Here is a 17,718-nt window from a genome sequence, read left to right as displayed (position 1 = left end):
AAATGTTATATGCTGATTCCCAGGCGCAGCCCTGTCCCATCACTCGCCCCTCCTACACCTCCCCCCCCACTCCCACTTCAATTTAAAAACCCGACCCTGAAGGGGTTAAGTCACTTGAAATAGTGACTCCAGAATCCCTTTCCTCCTCAGTAGTTTCCATTATAGTACCCTTGATACTATATTTAGCCTTTGGGTTTTTGAGACCCAAGTGCATGATTTAGCATTTTTTAGCATTAAACTGTAGTTGCCACGTTCTTGACCATTTCTCAAGCCTACCTAGGTCAGCCAGTCATTTGTTTTACCCCTCCCAGTGTGTCTACCCTGTTGCATATCTGTGTATCATCTGCAAAAAAGGCATACTTTCCATTCTACTCTTGAGTTTAGAAGAAACCAGACCAGTGGCGTAACTAGAAATTTTTCTCCCCCAAGCCAAAAAATTCTTCGGCGCGCCCTCCCCCCATAATTGGCAGTAGTAAAGTGACAAATATGCGCGCGCCCAAGGTGCGTTGCCAAAGAGGGGTGTGGCTTAGTTGAAATGGGCGTGGCTTCGCATAAAGGGGTGTGGCATTGCAGGAAAAGTCTACCTTATACCCCAGTTTTGCAACCTGCACGCCCAGACGTTAGCCACCACAGGAAAGAAAAATAATCCTGATTCATGCCCCTTACATTATTTGTCATTTTTCCTTCTTATAGTAATGCCCAGTATACATTATGCCACATACTGCAATGGCCCTTAGACATTATGCCACACACAGTAATGCCCATGACACAATATGCACACACTGTAATGCCCCCGACACATTATGCCACACACCGTAATGCCTGTGACACATTATGACAGGAATCGCAATGCCCGTTATACATTATGCTACACACTGCAATGCCCCTGATACATTATAGCACATACAATGTCTGTGACACATTATGACACACACCGCAATGACCCTGAGACATTATACCACATACCACAATGATCGTGATATAGTATACAACACACCGTAATGCCTGACACATTATGACACACACCGCAATGTCCATGATACATTATGCCACACACCGTAATGCCCATTACACATTAAGTTCTACAGTAAGGCTTCTAATTACTTTTAAATTACCTGCTCGTTGCCAGGGGTTTCATGCTCTTGGTTCCATGCACGGTGTCAGGGATTTTCATGCTCAGGGTGTCATACTCGTTGCCAGGGGTTTCATGCACTGGGTGTCATGCTCGTTGCTAGGGGGTAGTGCTTGTTGGTAGGGCCGTGCTCCCAGTGCCACATATTCCCCCACAGTGCCAGGTACATGCCCCCAGTGCCAAATATACCCCCCCCCCCAGTGCCACATATGCCCCCAGTGCCAGATATTCCCCCACAGTGCCAGGTATATGCCCCCAGTGCCAGATATTCCCCCACAGTGCCACATATGCCCCCTCAGTGCCTGCTCCCCCCACAGTGCCAGGTATTTGCCCTCAGTGCCAGATATTCCCCCACAGTGCCACATATGCCCCCTCAGTGCCTGCTCCCCCCAGTGCCAGATATTCCCCCACAGTGCCAGGTATATGCCCCCAGTGCCAGATATTCCCCCCCAGTGTCACATAAGCCCCCTCAGTGCCAGATATTGCCCCACAGTGCCAGGTATATGCCCCCAGTGCCAGATATTCCTCCACACAGTGCCAGGTATATGCCCCCAGTGCCAGATATTCCCCCACAGTGCCGCCAGGTACATGCCCTCAGTGCCAGATATTCCCCCACAGTGCCTGCTCCCCTATTCTTTCACCCCCCCCCCGGCACTCCTTTGTGTTGGAGGGACACGGAGCGCACAGCACGCGCCTCACCCGTGTCCTTCCTGGCTCTCTTGCGGGTCTAATAAAGGAAGTGCCGGTTCGTGAGCCAATCAGAGCTCACGAACGGCACTTCCTTTATTACACCGGCCGGAGAGCCAGGAGGGACACTGGAGAGGCGCGCACGGTGCCCTCCGTGTCCCTCCAACACAGCAGCGGAGGGAAGGAGACCGCAGATTGACATGCGGACGCTCGTCCGCATGTCAATCTGTTCTAAGTCAGTGGCGCCCCCGCAGCCCCTCGCCCCCTAGCCACCGCGAGGACTGCGGGGGCAGTAGTTACGCCACTGAACCAGACTAACCATAAGAACAAGTTAATTAACATACATCAAAAGGTTATAAATATCCAAGCAGAATTATATATAGCACATGAAAAAAAAAAGCTAAAAATTATTCTGTCAGTCCTTTGTAGCACGTTTCCATGTTAGGGTAGTGTGATTCTCTATTAGCTGGCATATACAGCAAATCTGCCAAGTTATTAGCACTGATGTCACAGCAGCTTAGCATACACCTTCTTGACCTATATTAGATTTCAGTACACGATTTAAAGGTGTAGAAGTTAAAGCAGATTGGATGGTACCCTATTTTACACCAACAGAAGGAAATATGTGTTACCTGAGCAATGCCGATCATGGCAAGCACGATATAAAGTTCTTCTTTTGTGAGCTTCCCTGGGGTGGTTTGATTGGCCATTGCCCAAATTTGCCCCAGTGTTTCCCGAGGAAGCCCAGAGGACAGAAGAATTGGATACAATTTAGCTGTATCTATTCCAGATGTAGAAAGGGTTGTTTCTAAAATACTCTTATAAAGATCTAAGAAGAAAAAAAAAAATTTATTAGAAAATTATTTTGTTATGGTGGACAAGGGCAAATAATTCTGTCATAGAGTAACGTTTTGATGTGCTGACAGGCACCAGGCACTGCTGCTTAGGAGTACCATAAGGAAGTAGTTCCCAAACTGTGTGCCCTGGCGCCATGAGGTGACTTGGGCCACTTGCAGGGATGCCCTGGGTTGGTGATCCAGGACCAACCAAAATTATTTACGGTCAATGTAATAGGCAAATCCAGTGCTTGTGGCTGCCAATCATAAAAGTTGTTGACAAACAGATGCAAATCTTGTCCCTAACCATAAAATTGAACGTTTGGATGACAAACACAACTGACTTAAGAAATTTAGAAAAAAAATTACATTAATAAAGAAACTTTTGGCCTAAGTGTGCCATGAAAAAAATTCTGATACTCTAAGGTGCCATGATTCATAAAAGTTTGTGAACCACTGCCATAAGACACTGGTCACACAGTCAAGAGCTTAATCAACTTCGACAAACTACTTTAGCGTATTTTAAACTTATATAGTTTTTTTTCTACACATTGCAATGAATTGGGCATTATCTGCAAATTGTATTACAATACAACTATAGAAAGGAAAGAGACATACCTGGGACAATTCGGTCATTGTAAATCCATGAAGGTAGCATTGGTTCAGTTGTATCTGTTGCTGAGAACATTCTAACACCAACTGCTGCAATAAAAGCAAAAACAGGCATAATTTGAAATGTTATAAATATTTACCACATGCGTAATATAATTTCCCTAAAATTTGTTACCAATTGTGATACTTTAGTGGGGTCTTGCCGTTGACACAGCTGGTTTAATAGAAAGCCTTCGGTACAGTTTGGTTTTCTGACACAGCAGCTCTAAGTTGATCATAGTAAGATATGAAAAGTACTACCCGCTCTCATATTACCCGTGAACGGGTCCCAAAAGCAGCCCCATTGCAAATAGGACTAGCCATGGCATGCTGCAGCCCATCCATCCTATGGATCGCGGGTGTGTGCACAGTGCACGCGCTACGATGCATGAGTTACACATGTACGCAGGTGCTGTTGATCGATTTAGACGGTATCCAAAATGTGGCGGAAAAGTGATGGGTGTTCTTGGGCAATGACTGGGAGTTGGCTAGTAGTGCATGTCCATATGGTGTGCGTATTATGGGAGTATTGTGGGGGCATCAAAGCAAGCGTTCCAAGATGCACAGCCAAAGGCATAGGAGACCATAGTCAGATGGAGAAATTATACCTGCCATTGCGCTGGTGAAATCTTCGGTGGTGCGACTGATGGTGGTACAGATGGTACAACTTTGCTCCATGTGCTACAAGTCGCGTTACACGCATTAGGGTCTGCGCTTGGAAGTGTGGTCTTTATCTAGCATCTGCTGGAAAGATGCAGACACCTGTATCAACCCCTGCACTGACTACATGAAGAACAGCATCCACGGTGGTTTTTAAGGCAGTGCTACAGATCACCCAGAGACGGCATAACAGTGGCAAGCTGGGCCAGGAGCAGGCCCGGGAGTTGCAAGTCTATTAACTAACTGCAGCATCCTGAGGACAATGTACAGAGGTACAAGCCCTGCAGGTAAGCAACACAGGAGCACTCACCTCCCTTGTGCACAATCAGTAGGAAGGAGCTTTTTGTACAACCTGACCGCTGAGGATGAGGTATACAGGGATACCAAGAGCCTGTGCAACTCTCTGGATACTATCTGAAGCAGGCAAGGAGGAAAATGGCTGCTCAGCATTTCTGTGAGGGAGACGAGAGAGAGGAGTAGTCACCCTATGGCGTGATGCCTGATGTGAGGGAAAGCGCTAAGGGGTGGGAGAGCCTTCCGTCCACTTCTGACATGGATCCCAGTGCAAATAGCTGCCTCTATAGAAGTGCCCCGTTGCCTGCTGCCCTGGCGGTGTAGTGGGAGCGCAGGCAACCTGGACACCCACTGATAGCACCGCTGGTGGTCTCCCTCACCAATGGCGACAGTTGATACTATACAAGCAGGAAGCGGTCTTACCCTGTGCCCCTGTAGCATCCAGCTGCGAATCCGTGGTGTGCTGCTGAGGAGTCAGCGTTACAGCCACCGGCACTGGGAGTGGTGGAGCAGCAGCGCGGGTGTCCTGTAGGACGCCTAGCACTGGCCACTCTGTAAAAAAAAAAAAAAAAAAAACAAAGTAAAAGAAAGAAAAAAGTAGAGGCTGCTTAAAATGCAGCCCCCTAAAACAATGCCCGATTCTACAAGCACCAAACTAAAACAGGATGCCTGTGGCTGGTGGTGGGGCATGGGGAGAAGGAGCCTAAGTTGCTGGCAAAGAAAAAAAAGTTAACTGTTTGGTGCTCTGGCTCATACTCAACCTATAAGTGAAGCCTGTGTCACAAATGGAGGTAGAAAAAAAAAAACGTACAATGAAATCCATTTTGATATGCAACTATATACCGGCAAACTATAGTTCCAATTCAGTTCCAATTTCAGAAGCAAATGTAGAGAATAGAACAAAAAAATCCATAAGCGACAAGTCCTATGTTGTTTAGTAATGCTTCCTTCCAACAATTTGGTTCCAGCTACTTGGCTTATTAGTGTCACGCTAATTACTACATTTTTAGAGTCTGGTCCATATTAGCTTCAGTAAATTTTCTTTCTGGGACATGTACCTAAAAAAATAAGAATTTACTCACCGGTAATTCTATTTCTCGTAGTCCGTAGTGGATGCTGGGAACTCCGTAAGGACCATGGGGAATAGCGGGCTCCGAAGGAGGCTGGGCACTCTAGAAAGATTTATGACTACCTGGTGTGCACTGGCTCCTCCCACTATGACCCTCCTCCAAGCCTCAGTTAGGACACTGCCCGGACGAGCAGACATAATAAGGAAGGATTTAGAATCCCGGGTAAGACTCTTACCAGCCACACCAATCACACCGTACAACTCGTGATACTATATCCAGATCGACAGTATGAAAACAACTGAGCCTCTCAACAGATGGCTCAACAATAACCCTTTAGTTAACAATAACTATTTACAAGTATTGCAGACAATCCGCACTTGGGATGGGCGCCCAGCATCCACTACGGACTACGAGAAATAGAATTACCGGTGAGTAAATTCTTATTTTCTCTAACGCCCTAGTGGATGCTGGGAACTCCGTAAGGACCATGGGGATTATACCAAAGCTCCCAAACGGGCGGGAGAGTGCGGATGACTCTGCAGCACCGAATGAGAGAACTCCAGGTCCTCCTCAGCCAGGGTATCAAATTTGTAGAATTTGGCAAATGTGTTTGCCCCTGACCAAGTAGCTGCTCGGCAAAGTTGTAAAGCCGAGACCCCTCGGGCAGCCGCCCAAGATGAGCACCCTTCCTTGTGGAATGGGCATTTACAGATTTTGGCTGTGGTATGCCTGCCACAGAATGTGCAAGATGAATTGTACTACAAATCCAGCGAGCAATAGACTGCTTAGAAGCAGGAGCACCCAGCTTGTTGGGTGCATACAGGATAAACAGCGAGTCAGAGTTTCTGACTCCAGCCGTCCTGGAAACATATATTTTCAGGGCCCTGACAACGTCTAGCAACTTGGAGTCCTCCAATTCACTAGTAGCCGCCGGCACCACAATAGGCTGGTTCAGGTGAAACGCTGACACCACCTTAGGAAGAAATTGGGGACGAGTCCTCAATTCTGCCCTATCCATATGGAAAATCAGATAAGGGCTTTTACATGATAAAGCCGCCAATTCTGACACTCGCCTGGCTGAAGCCAAGGCCAATAACATGACCACTTTCCACGTGAGATATTTTAGATCCACGGTTTTTAGTGGCTCAAACCAATGTGATTTTAAGAAAACTCAACACCACGTTGAGATCCCAAGGTGCCACAGGGGGCACAAACGGGGGCTGAATATGCAGCACTCCTTTCACAATGTCTGAACTTCAGGTACTGAAGCTAATTCTTTTTGAAAGAAAATCGACAGAGCCGAGATCTGTACTTTAATGGAGCCTAGACTTAGGCCCATATTCACTCCTGCTTGCAGGAAATGTAGAACTCGACCTAGTGGAAATTCCTCTGTTGGGGCCTTTTTGGCCTCGCACCATGCAACATATTTCCGCCACATGCGGTGATAATGCTTTGCCGTAACATCTTTCCTGGCTTTAATAAGCGCAGGAATGACTTCTTCCGGAATACCCTTTTCCTTCAGGATCCGGCGCTCAATCGCCATGCAGTCAAACGCAGCCGCGGTAAGTCTTGGAACAGACAGGGCCCCTGCTGAAGGAGGTCCTGTCTGAGCGGCAGAGGCCATGGGTCCTCTGATATCATTTCCTGAAGTTCCGGGTACCAAGCCCTTCTTGGCCAATCCGGAACCACGAGTATCGTTCTTACTCCTCGCCATCTTATTATTCTCAGTACCTTTGGTATGAGAGGCAGAGTAGGGAACACATAAACCGACTGGTACACCCACGGTGTCCCTAGAGCGTCCACAGCTATTGCCTGAGGGTCCCTTGACCTGGCGCAATATCACTTTAGCTTTTTGTTGAGGCGGGACGCCATCATGTCCACCTGTGGCCTTTCCCAACGGTTTACCAACAGCAGGAAGACTTCTGGATGAAGTCCCCACTCTCCCGGGTGTAGGTCGTGTCTGCTGAGGAAGTCTGCTTCCCAGTTGTCCACTCCCGGAATGAACACTGCTGACAGTGCTAGTACGTGATTTTCCGCCCATCGGAGAATCCTTGTGGCTTCTGCCACTGCCATCCTGCTTCTTGTGCCGCCCTGTCGGGTCACATGGGCGACTGCCGTGATGTTGTCTGACTGTATCAGTACCGGCTGGCTTTGAAGCAGGGGTCTTGCCTGACTTAGGGCATTGTAAATGGCCCTCAGTTCCAGAATTTATATGTAGGGAAGTCTCCTGACTTGACCATAGGCCCTGGAAGTTTCTTCCCTGTGTGACTGCTCCCCAGCCTTGAAGGCTGGCATCCGTGGTCACCAGGACCCAGTCCTGTATGCCGAAACTGCGGCCCTCTAGAAGATGAGCACTCTGCATCCGCCACAGTAGAGACACCCTGGTCCTTGGAGACAGGGTTATCATTTGATGCATTTGAAGATGCGATCCCGACCACTTATCTAACAGGTCTCACTGGAAGGTCCTCGCATGGAACCTGCCGAATGGAATTGCTTCGTATGAAGCCACCATTTTTCCCAGGACTCGTGTGCAACGATGCACCGATACCCTTTTTGGTTTTAGGAGATCTCTGACTAGAGATGACAGCTCCTTGGCTTTCTCCTGCGGGAGAAACACTTTTTTCTGTTCTGTGTCCAAAATCATCCCCAGGAACAGTAAGCGAGTGGAAGGAACCAGCTGTGACTTTGGAATGTTCAGAATCCAGCCATGCTGTTGTAGCACCTCCTGAGATAGTGCTACTTCGACCAGTAACTGCTCCCTGGACCTTGCCTTTATAAGGAGATCGTCCAAGTATGGGATAAATAAAAACTCCCTTTTTTTTTTTTTTTTTTTGAAGGAGTATCATCATTTCTGCCATTACCTTGGTAAACACCCTCGGTGCCGTGGACAGTCCAAACGGTAGTGTCTGGAATTGGTAATGGCAATCCTGTACCACAATCTGAGGTACTCCTGGTGAGGAAGGTAAATAGGGACATGCAGGTAAGCATCCTTGATGTCCAGGGATACCATGTAATCCCCCTCGTCCAGGCTTGCAATAACCGCCCTGAGCGATTCCATCTTGAACTTTGTTATGTAAGTGTTCAAGGATTTCCATTTTAAAATGGGTCTCACCGAACCGGCTGGTTTCGGTACCACAAACAGTGTGGAATAGTAACCCCGTCCTTGTTGAAGTAGGGGCACCTTGACTATCACCTGCTGGGAATACAGCTTGTGAATTGCCTCTAGCACAGCCTCCCTGCCTGAGGGAGTTGTCGGCAAGGCAGATTTGAGTAAACGGCGGGGGGAAGACGCCTCGACTTCCAGCTTGTACCCCTGAGATACTACTTGAAGGATCCAGGGATCCACCTGTGAGCGAGCCCACTGAAATTTTTGAGGCGACCCCCCACCGTACCTGGCTACGCCTGTGGAGCCCACGCGTCATGCGGTGGACTCAGAGGAAGCAGGGGAAGAATTTTGATTCTGGGAACTGGCTGCTGGTGCAGCTTTTTCCCTCTTCCCTCGTTTGACCAGCCTGCTTTTTTGAAGCCGAAAGGACTGTACCTGATAATACAGTGCGTTTCTTAGGCTGTGAGGAAACCGGAGGTAAAATATTTTCATCCCAGCTGTTGCTGTGGATACGAGGTCCCAGAGACCATCCCCAACCAATTCCTCACCCTTATAAGGCTCTATGTGCCTTTTAAAGTCAGCATCACCTGTCTGTCGGGTCTCCAATACCCTCCTGACAGAATGGACATTGCAATAATTCAGGATGCCAGCCGGCAAAATATTCCTCTGTGCATCCCTCATATATAAGACGACGTCTTATGTTCGCAAAATAGTATCCCTGTTTGAAAGGGGTACAGACCACGCTGCAGCAGTCTGCAGGTCTCAGTCTAGTACCTGAGTGTGTAATTACAGACTTCAGGATAGCCTCCTGCTATTTATCAGCAGGTACCTTCAAAGTGGCCGTATCCTAAGACGGCAGTGCCACCTTGACAAACGTGTGAGCGCCTTATCCACCCTAGGGGATATCTCCCAGCGTAACTTATCCTCTGGCGGGAAAGGGTACGCCATCAGTAACTTGTTAGAAATTACCAGTTTCTTATCGGGGAAACCCACGCTTTTTCACACTTCATTCACTCATTTGATGGGGGAACAAAACACTGCCTGCTTATTCTCCCCACACATAAAACCCTTTGTTTTTAGTGGTACTTGGGTTAATGTCAGAAATGTGTAACACATTTTATATTGCCGGGATCATGTAACGGATGTTCCTAGTGGATTGTGTATATGTCTCAACCTCGCCGACACTGGAGTCAGACTCCGTGTCGACATCTGTGTCTGCCATCTGAGGGAGCGTTGATGGCCTTTGAGACGTCTGGGCAGGCGCGGGCTGAGAAGCCGGCTGTCCCATAGCTGTTACGTCATCCAGCCTTTACGTAAGGAGTTGACCCTGTCGGTTAATACCTTCCACCTATCCATCCACTCTGGTGTCGGCGACATCTCATTTATCGGCATCTGCTCCGCCTCCACATAAGTCTCCTCATCAAACATGTCGACACAGCCGTACCGACACACCGCGCACACACAAGGAATGCTCCAATGAGGACAGGACCCACAAAAGCCCTTTGGGGGGACAGAGTGAGAGTATGCCAGCACACACCAGAGCGCTATATAATGCAGGGACTAACTGAGTTATGTCCCCTATAGCTGCTTTTATATAATTTATACTGCGCCTAAATTTAGTGCCCCCCCTCTCTGTTTTAACCCTGTTCTGTAGTGTAGACTGCAGGGGAGAGCCAGGGAGCTTCCCTCCAACGGAGCTGTGAGGGAAAAATGGCGCCAGTGTGCTGAGGAGATAGGCTCCGCCCCTTTTTCGCAGACTTTTCTCCCGCATTTTTATGGAATCTGGCAGGGGTTAATATACATCCATATAGCCCTGGGGGTTATATGTGATGTATTTTTGGCAGCCAAGGTGTTTATATTGCTGCTCAGGGCCCCCCCCCCAGCGCCCTGCACCCTCAGTGACCGGAGTGTGTGGTGTGCATGAGGAGCAATGGCGCACAGCTGCAGTGCTGTGCGCTACCTTGGTGAAGACTGATGTCTTCTGCCGCCGTTTTTCCGGACCTCTTCTTGCTTCTGGCTCTGTAAGGGGGACGGCGGCGCGGCTCCGGGACCGAACACCAAGGACTGGGCCTGCGGTCGATCCCTCTGGGGCTAATGGTGTCCAGCAGCCTAAGAAGCCCAATCCGGCTGCAAGCAGGCGAGTTCGCTTCTTCTCCCCTTAGTCCCTCGCTGCAGTGAGCCTGTTGCCAGCAGGTCTCACTGAAAATAAAAAACCTAAATCTATACTTTCTTTCTAAGGGCTCAGGAGAGCCCCTAGTGTGCATCCAACCTCGGCCGGGCACAAGATCTAACTGAGGCTTGGAGGAGGGTCATAGTGGGAGGAGCCAGTGCACACCAGGTAGTCATAAATCTTTCTAGAGTGCCCAGCCTCCTTCGGAGCCCGCTATTCCCCATGGTCCTTACGGAGTTCCCAGCATCCACTAGGACGTTAGAGAAATGAGATTTATGGTAGACTTACCATAGGTAAATCTCTTTCTGCGAGGTACACTGAGTTCCACAGGGGATACATCGGGGTGTAGAGTTGGATCTTGATCCAAGGGCACCAACAGGCTAATGCTTTGACTGTTCCAAGGATGCATTATATGGCCTCCTCTATAACCCCGCCTCCAGACACTGTAGCTCAGTTTCGTTAACTAGTCCAATGCAGTAGCAGTTAAAAGAGAAGGCAGATGTTAGTCATATAGAACCACATTCTCACGACAGGAGAAGGGACCAGCGGCTAATGCCATACAAATCTAAAGAAGCCAAGTGTGTTAGGGTGGGGGCCCTGTGGAACCCAGTGTACCTCGCAGAAAGAGATTTAAATATGGTAAGTCTAGCACAAATCTCCTTTTCTGCAGCGGGGCACACTGTGTTCCCCAGGGAATACATCGGGGAAGTCCTAAAGCAGTTCCACCTGGGAGGGGATGCACCGTAGCGGGCACAAGAACCAGGCGTCCAAAGGAAGCATCTTGGGAGGTGTCAAAGGCATAGAACCTAATGAACGTGTTCACTGAGGACCACATAGCCGCCTTGCACAATTGTTCAGCGGACGCGCCTCGGCGTGCCGCCCAAGAAGGTCCAACAGACAGAATAGAATGGGTTTGATAGCAGCAGGAGCTGGAAGACCAGCCTGTGCATACGCTTGTGCAATCACCATTTTAATCCATCTTGCCAAGGTTTGCTTATTCGCAGGCCAGCCACGCTTGTGAAAAACAAAAAGTACAAAAAGGGTATCGTCCTCCTGAGAGAGGCAGTCCTCTCCACGTAAATACGGAAAGCCCGTACCACATCCAAAGACCTCTCTTTGACGGACAAACCAGAAGAGATAAAAGCAGGTACCACAATCTCTTGGTTAAGATGGAAAGATGACACCACCTTAGGCAGATAACCGGGAGGAGTTCAAAGAACCGACCGGTCACGGTGAAAAATCAGAAAGGGTGGATGACAAGACAAAGCACCTAAGTCCGAGAACCTCCTAGCAGAGGCAATAGCCAGCAGAAACACGACCTTAAGCATAAGACATTTAAGGTCCACAGACTCAAGAGGTTCAAATGGAGACTCTTGTAGGGCATTCAAGATAACAGACAGATCCCATGGAACCACAGGAGGGACATAGGGAGGCTGACTCCGTAAAACACCCTGAGGAAAGTATGAACGTCAGGAATAAACACAATTTTTCTCTGAAACCACACTGACAAGGCAGAAATATGAACCTTAAAAAGGGAGGCCAGACGAAGGCCTAAGTCTAGGCCTTGTTGCAGAAAAGCCCAAAGTCTGGCAGTTCTGAATTTGTATGCATCGTAATTCTTAGCAGCACACCACGTGAAGTAAGAATTCTAGACCCTACAATAAATCCGTGCTGAAGCCGGCTTGCGGGCCTTCAGCATAGTTTGGATAACCACCTCATAGAATCCTTTGGCCCTCAGGAGTAAAGCTTCAAGAGCCACGCCGTCAAAGCCAGCCTGGACAGGTATGGGTAGACACAAGGGCCCTGAACGAGGAGGTCCGGGCGTTGAGGAAGTAGAAGAGGACGCTCGATCGACAGACCCTGCAGGTCTGAGAACCAATGCTGTTTGGCCCATGCTGGTGCGATTAGAAGTAGTAATCCTCCTTCTTGCTTGAACTTCCTTATTACCTTGGGCATGAGTGACACTGGAGGGAACACGTATGGCAGCCGAAAGTTCCATGGAATTGCCAGGGCATCCACGAATGCTGCTTGAGGATCCCTGGTCTTTGCTCCGAAGACCAGAACCTTGTGATTGTATCGAGACGCCATCAGGTCTACATCTGGTAGGCCTCACTTGACCACTAGGAGTTGAAAGACTTCCGGATGAAGGCTCCACTCTCTGGCGTGTATGTTCTGACGACTGAGGAAGTCCGCTTCCCAGTTGAGCACCCCCGGAATGAAAACTGCCGATATTGCTGGCAGATGGCGTTCCGCCCATAGAAGAATCTTTGACACTTCCATCATTGCCATGCAGCTTCGAGTGCCGCCTTGATGATTTTTTTAATGTACGCCACCGTGGTGGCGTTGTCCGACTGTACCTGAACAGGCATGTTCTGTACCAGAGGCAGGGCCAGTTTCAGAGCATTGAACACTGCCCGCACTCCAGAATGTTTATCGGAAGGAGAGATTCCTCCCTGGTCCACCAACCCTGAAGAAAGAAAGAGTGTTGCTCCAACCCCGCGCCCCAACCCCGCAGACTAGCAACCGTCGTTAGGAGGACACAGTTGGAGATCCAGAAGGGACGACCGCTGCTCAGTCATTGGTCCTGGAGCCACCAGCTCAGACAGACGAACTTCCGGAGTCAAGGAATTCATGTGAGACCTGATCCGGTGAGGCAGGCCGTCCCATTTGGAAAGGATTAACCACTGCAGAGGGCGAGAATGAAATAGAGCATACTCTATCATGTCGAAAGCCGACACCATAAGGCCTAGTACTTGCATTTCCAAGTGTATAGGCACTCCGGAGACCAGAACAAGCGTTGGTTGTGTGTGTCCAGTAACGCCCCCAGGTGTACCATGCACTGAGCAGGAGCCAGCGAGGATTTCTTCAAGTTGATGAGCCATCTGTGGGCTTGCAGGAATTGGACCGTCAGTTCCAGATGACGGAGGAGAACTTCTGGGGAGTTCGCCAGAATCAACAAGTCATCCAGATACGTCAGGATCCTGATACCCTGACGGCAGAAAAGTGGTGAAAATTCGCGGAGCCGTGGTCAGTCCAAAAGGCAAGGCCTGGAATTAATAATGTAGGCTGCCAATAGCAAACCGCAGATATTGCTGATGCGACATGGGAATAGGTATATGTAGGTAAGCATCCTGTATATCCAGGGATACCATATATAGTCCTTGGGCTCCAAGGCCAGAACAATAGAGCAAAAGAGTTTAAATACGGAATTTGGATACCTTCACAAATTTGTTCAAAGACTTGATGTTGATAATGGGCCGTGAGGATGCATTTAGTTTCGGAACTAGGAACAGCGTTGAATAGTACCACCCTGCCTCTCTGAGCCAGAGGCATCGGCACTATCACTCCTGTGTCCAGGAGGGATTGTACCACCAAATGTAGAGTTTTTGCTTTTAACATGTCCGAAGGGATATTTGTCGAGCAAAACTGGAAAGGGGAACGTTTCTTGAAAGAGATGGCGTATCCGTGAGTGACGACTTCCCTCACCCAGGCGTCTGAAGTGGTCTGTAACCATACCTGGGCGAACCGCAGAAGTCCTTTTCACACCCTGGAGTCCCTCAGGGGAAGGCCCGCCCCGTCATGCAGCAGGCTTGACTGGTTTTGAAGCAGGCTGACGGGCAGCCCAGGAACGTTTAAGTTTGGGCTTAGTTTTGGAAGTGCAAGCCTGTTTCGGGTACGCCTGACCCTTTGCTTTGCTTTACTTGGAGGTCGAAAGGAACGAAAGGTGGTACTTTTAGCCTTTGGAGCCGAAGGATTAGTACTCGGCAGACATGCAGTTTTAGCAGACGCTAAGTCAGCAACAATCTTGTTCAGATCTTTCCCAAAAAGAAAAGATCTGAACATAGATCACCTCAAAAGGTCTTTTTAGAGTCCGGATCCACAGACCAGGACCGCAACCACAGAATCCGGCGAGCCAGAATGGACGTAGTAGACACTTTGGCTGCCAGCACACCGGCATCAGAGGCCACCTTCTGAATGTAATGAGAGGCTGTGGTAATACATGAAAGACACTGTCTGGCATTTTCAGAAAAATTAGAAGGTAGCTCCGCTTCAACTTCTTGAACCGAGGCTTCAATAGCTTTTGCAGCCCAAGAAGCCACCATAGTAGGTCTATGCACAGCACCCGCAAGAGTGTAAATAAACTTCAAGCAACCCTCCACGTGCTTATCCGTTGGTTACTTCAGAGAGTTGACGGTAGTGACAGGCACAGTAGAAGACACCACCAGACGTGCAACATGCGAGTCCACCGGTGGCGGTGTTTCCCAATTTTTACTTAATTCTGCAGTGTGGGGATAACGAGCTAGCATCTTTTTAGACAGGGAGAATTTCGTTCCTGGAGACTCCCAGGATTCCTGACGCATGTCAACTAAATGGTCCGAATGTGGCAAAATTAAATTTAGTAACATTCTGACGTTTGAACTTATCAGGTTTCTTAGACGTATCTGGTGGTTCAGTTTCATCATTGATCTGAAGAATCAGTTTGATAGACTCCAAGAGGTCAGGAACATCCACCTGTGTTGTAGATTTCCCATCAGAAGTATCTGCATCACTGTCTGATGGGTCAGTATATACACGACATCTTCATCGGATGAAGTATCCGAAACATGCGTGGATTGGGAGAAAGAAATGGCCCGCTTAGATGACTCTTTGGTCCTAGGGAGGAGAGGGTCAGGCTTTTGTTTAACCAAAGACTGATTTAACTGCTGTAACTGAGTCGACAGAGAATCCGGGATCAGTACGAAATCCCGCTGGACGGAATCCCGACAGGAGGGCAAGCGTAACGCAGTCCCTTGCGGGTATGGTGCCTCGCCACGCTGTGGGAACATTCATTTATTCTCCCTCTATGGGTGTCGTGGACACCCATGGAGGGAGAATAGGTCGGGATTGTGCCGGTCGAGATTCCGGCGTCGGTATTCCGTCCGGCGGGATCCACCCATGATGGATTTACAACAGGGACAATATGTGATTGTACAGGCACAGGAGGTCCAACATGGGGCGCAAATCTCGTTACTAGCGTAATCAGTAAATTAGAAAAAGTAGCCCAAGGTGGGTCTCTGTGTGCCACCGGTGCTGCAGGCTGACCGATGGGTACAAAACTCCCAATACCTGGAACATCAGCTAGAATATTTTCCTCACATAAATCAGCACTGCATGACACAGGATCAGCCACAGATCTCCCACCCTGTGACGCAGACATTATTGGAGAATGTAGCCCTAGGGCGTAACAGTACAATATAGCCAGACACAGTACCTGACAAAAAACCCCTGTGGAGTGTGATTGCAATGCAGACCACAAACAGAGGATTTAAGTGGTATAAGGTGACTGAAAGAAAAATACCAAAATAATATATATATATATATATATATATATATATATATATATATATATATATATATATATATATATATATATATATATACATATATATATATATATATATATAAAGACCCTAATTCACTTAGCCACCGTCAGGGTACAGGATATAGGGATAGCAGTATATGCAAGATACACGGACTAGGAACCACACAGCAGCTATTGGCACACACAGTCACATGTACAATGCAGAAATTATTACAAACAACAATAAAACTGCACTGGACTAGCAATACTAAGTAAAGCTATGTATGTATACAGATATAACAATGCACAGTAAATACTGGATGTATATCACAGGATACTTGCAGTGATCGCGCTGAGCCAAAAAAAAAAGTGGGTCCCAGGGACCCCACACTTTTAAAAATTGGGGTCCTACCTGTCCTATTCTGGGTCCCATCGAAATGAAGATTATTAATCTTATTAATGATTCAAATATGAAACCCCACAACTTGATTTGGACACTACAAAAGTGTTGCAAGGGGGAGAAGGGGGTGAGACAGTGCTGCTGGGCTGTGTAGCATACAGAACACTGCTCCAGAGCTGTACCTAAACATTTTGGTGCCCTTTGGCAGAAAGTAAATTGGTGGTCCCCCTCCCATATTGTAAAGTATGGACAGTGCGCGCCGAAGGCGCGCATAAAAAATGTAGCGGTCTGGCTTTGTGGGGAAGGAGCTTGGCCACACAATAGTACCAATTCACATTACACCACAGAGTAGGGCCGCTTATACACATTGCACCAGGTAGAACCACCTATACACACTGCGCCAGGTTGAGCACATTATACACATTGCACCAGGTAGAGCACGTTATACACTTTGCGCCAGGTAGAGCACATTCTACACTTTGCGCCAGGTACAGCACGTTACACAGATTGCGCCAGTTAGAACACGTTATACACATTGCATCAGGTAGAGCACGTTATACACATTGCGTCAGGTAGAGCACGTTATACACATTGCGTCAGATAGAGCACGTTATACACATTGCGTCAGGTAGAGCACGTTATACACATTGCGTCAGGTAGAGCACGTTATACAGATTGCACCAGTTAGAACACGTTATACACATTGCATCAGGTAGAGCACGTTATACACATTGCGTCAGGTAGAGCACGTTATACACATTGCGTCAGGTAGAGCACGTTATACACATTGCGTCAGGTAGAGCACGTTATACACATTGCGTCAGGCAGAGCACGTTATACACATTGCGTCAGGTAGAGCACGTTATACACATTGCGCCAGGCAGAGCACGTTAAACACATTGCACCAGGTAGAGCACGTTACACACATTGCACCAGGTAGAGCAGTATATAATGGCCACTGTGGGTGTGCATGTGATGGTCACTGTGTGGGTATGTGTGGGGGGTGTATGTTGGCCACTATGGGAGTATTTGGTGTGTTTATAATGGACACCGAGGAGGTATGGGCAGAGTGTATGATCGGCACTGCCCCATCCTCCATATTTGCATCATTAGCTGCCAACACTCTCCTCCCTCCCACACACCCCTCTGTTAGTTGATAACTTACTTAATCCCCCCCGGGAGTGCAGCCGTATGCAGCCAGAGAGACACAGGCTTCCTCAATGATCGCGCTCCGCTGGTTAGTGAGCAGCCACTGTGTGTGTCATAACACAGCCCGCCCCAGCGCCTGCTCGCAGCTGCTTCTTACTGTAGTTTGGAGCAGCACGGCGAGCACGCTGGCGGACAGGGAGGAGGGACGTCACGTCTCAGCCG

At 48.5% G+C, this 17,718-nt stretch overlaps 1 protein-coding gene across 1 annotated transcript in view; it reads right to left on the bottom strand.

The window, feature by feature from the left end:
• SYNRG (synergin gamma) overlaps positions 1–17,718 on the bottom strand; it is a 321,615-nt gene that overhangs the window by 181,068 nt on the left and 122,829 nt on the right. Inside the window, exons 7-8 of the mRNA XM_063954829.1 lie at positions 3,274–3,357; positions 2,452–2,648 (exon numbers count right to left, since the gene is read on the bottom strand). Coding sequence (XP_063810899.1) covers positions 2,452–2,648; positions 3,274–3,357 — 281 coding nt within the window. The remainder of the gene's footprint in view (positions 1–2,451; positions 2,649–3,273; positions 3,358–17,718) is intronic.

This window comes from Pseudophryne corroboree, chromosome 2 (assembly GCF_028390025.1).
Source record: "Pseudophryne corroboree isolate aPseCor3 chromosome 2, aPseCor3.hap2, whole genome shotgun sequence".
In the NCBI taxonomy this organism is placed as follows: domain Eukaryota; kingdom Metazoa; phylum Chordata; class Amphibia; order Anura; family Myobatrachidae; genus Pseudophryne; species Pseudophryne corroboree.
The sequence above is the reverse complement of the archived record's forward strand: the minus strand, read 5'-3'. Positions and strand labels throughout refer to the sequence as shown.